The 1,979-nt window shown below is 50.3% G+C and overlaps 1 protein-coding gene across 1 annotated transcript; it reads right to left on the reverse strand.

Moving 5' to 3' along the window:
* Positions 1–1,269: 1,269 nt before the first annotated feature.
* Positions 1,270–1,560, reverse strand: Crct1 (cysteine rich C-terminal 1). The gene has a single exon (XM_059264856.1). It carries the CDS (start codon positions 1,558–1,560, stop codon positions 1,270–1,272), a length of 291 nt encoding a protein of 96 aa, XP_059120839.1.
* Positions 1,561–1,979: the final 419 nt, after the last annotated feature.

Consider the following 1,979-nt stretch of genomic DNA (forward strand, 5'->3'; position numbering starts at 1 on the left):
AGAATATAAACACACACCCATTCTGTGCTATACCTTGTGTCTGGAACAAAATTAGTGTTCAACAACGTGAGCTATTTTTGTGCTATTATTTTTACCATTATTATACCATCCCTTCTGAACCTAGAACACACTGGGCAAGGGGTCTTACCTAAAATGAACAGTAAAGTCTATGCCCGCAGGGCTTCCTATGCTAGTGTGGTTCACTCCATCTGCCACAGCCAGGGGAGACCTGTAGTTTCTGGTCATGCCTCAGCTGCGTAGATCAGACCTAAAAGAGGGTGAGTCCCAGGCTCCTGGTAGGCGTAGATAATTTTCTCACCCAGCAAGCAAACGTCAGTGGTTTTCCACCAGAGGAAGAAAACTGGAGTGTTGTGAGGAGGGAGATGGAGAGGGGAAAGGAGAGGAGGGGAAGGCATAGGAAAGAAGGGAAGAAGGGAAGTAGAGAAGAAGGGAGAAAGGGAAAAATGGAAGAAGAGAAAGAAGTTTCAGCAGGACTGAACTCAAAGCTCCAGAAGCTGCCAATTCAAAGCAGAATCCCTCAGCTACCTGGGCCTGGTGGAAAAGTGCTAAGTGGAGGGAGGCAGAATTGAGGGGTGGAGGGCAAGGAAGGGGCCTCTTCTGGGGAGGAACACCAAGTTTTTGACCACTTAGGGCAGACCAAGCTAAGCAGAGCAATGAGGAGAATGATCTCTGAATCCTCTAGTCACCTCCATCTTTCAGGCATACGGAAGTGACTCTGAGCATAATGTTAGTTTCCCTTCGGTAAAACCGACACAGCAGCATCCACCTCAGAGAGTCATTATACAAAGTAGATAAGGCTCTTTAGACTATGCAGAGCAGTCGGTGTATTCTCCTTCAGGCATGAGCCTTTGAGGGATAGTATAAAGGGCAATAAAACAAAAATGAAGGCACAGATAAAGGAATAAATAGGAAAAGAAGCGTTCACAGGAGGTAGAAGCTTTATTATGACATCATCGGAGGACAATCAAATCAGTAGATCTATTTTGAACACTGATGTGCACAAGCCCCTGCCCTTAGCATGGTCTGAGGTCCCACCCCTGACTTGTATTCCCTGGGAGGAAAATCAGCATGAGGGGACAGGGCTGAGGAGAGCGAGAGCGTGAGGTTTCTGAACATCAAAGTGCAGTTAGCTTTAAGGGGACCAAACTCCGAGACCGGTCCCGCCTGTTACTACTATGGAGGACAGGGTGGCAGCAGCAGAGGGGTCGCTTTAGGATGCCAGCTGCTTGGGCGCAGCTCTGTGGGCTCTCAGCAGCCACCGCAGCAGCCTGAGCTCTGGTTGTTGCAGGAGCGTTGAGACCTTTGGCTTCCTCCGCAGCAGCAGCCGCGCTGCCGGCGGCGCCTCCTGGGGAAGCAGCAGCAGCCGGTGGAACTGGAGCCACAGCAGCCGGAGTCACCGCCGCAGCCACAACCGCCGCCCCCGCAGCAGCCGCGGCTACAGCAGGAGGAGGAGGGAGCGGGGGCGGGCGTCGGGGCGGGGCAGGGGGCGGAGCCCTGGGAAGACCCTTTGGAAAAGCCTTTGGCGCCCTGCTGAGACATCGCGGCGTTTGTCAAGGCGAATCTGAAAGAAAGACAACCTTTCAAAAAGCCCGCCTTTTCTTTCCAATAGCGGAAGTCACAACTTTTGACATTTGACTCAAAGACAGTTCAGTCCGGCTCGGGGCAAGAGGGGTGCGAGAAAGAAAAGAAGGGAAGCAAAGAAACAAACCCAAATGGGTGCTTCTGGTAACAGAGGCACAAAACAGGAAACAGAATATGCAAAGGATCGATGCAATTTCCCTAACTGGCATAAGGACCATCCAAGGTCTTCATGGTGGAAAATAAAGAGGATATATATTTCTATGTATATACATGTATCAATGTATCTGCATGAATCAATCAAAACTCTTCTCTTAACTCTTGCCCCACCGTACTTGGACCACACAGCCTTCCATGTGGTAATCTCCATTAATGCTGTA

The sequence above is a fragment of the Peromyscus eremicus genome, chromosome 6 (genome assembly GCF_949786415.1).
Source record: "Peromyscus eremicus chromosome 6, PerEre_H2_v1, whole genome shotgun sequence".
NCBI classification, from domain to species: Eukaryota; Metazoa; Chordata; class Mammalia; order Rodentia; family Cricetidae; genus Peromyscus; species Peromyscus eremicus.

Bases quoted from the DNA above. Each gene is read 5' to 3' on its own strand.
- Crct1 (XM_059264856.1), bottom strand. From the start codon at position 1,560: ATGTCTCAGCAGGGCGCCAAAGGCTTTTCCAAAGGGTCTTCCCAGGGC.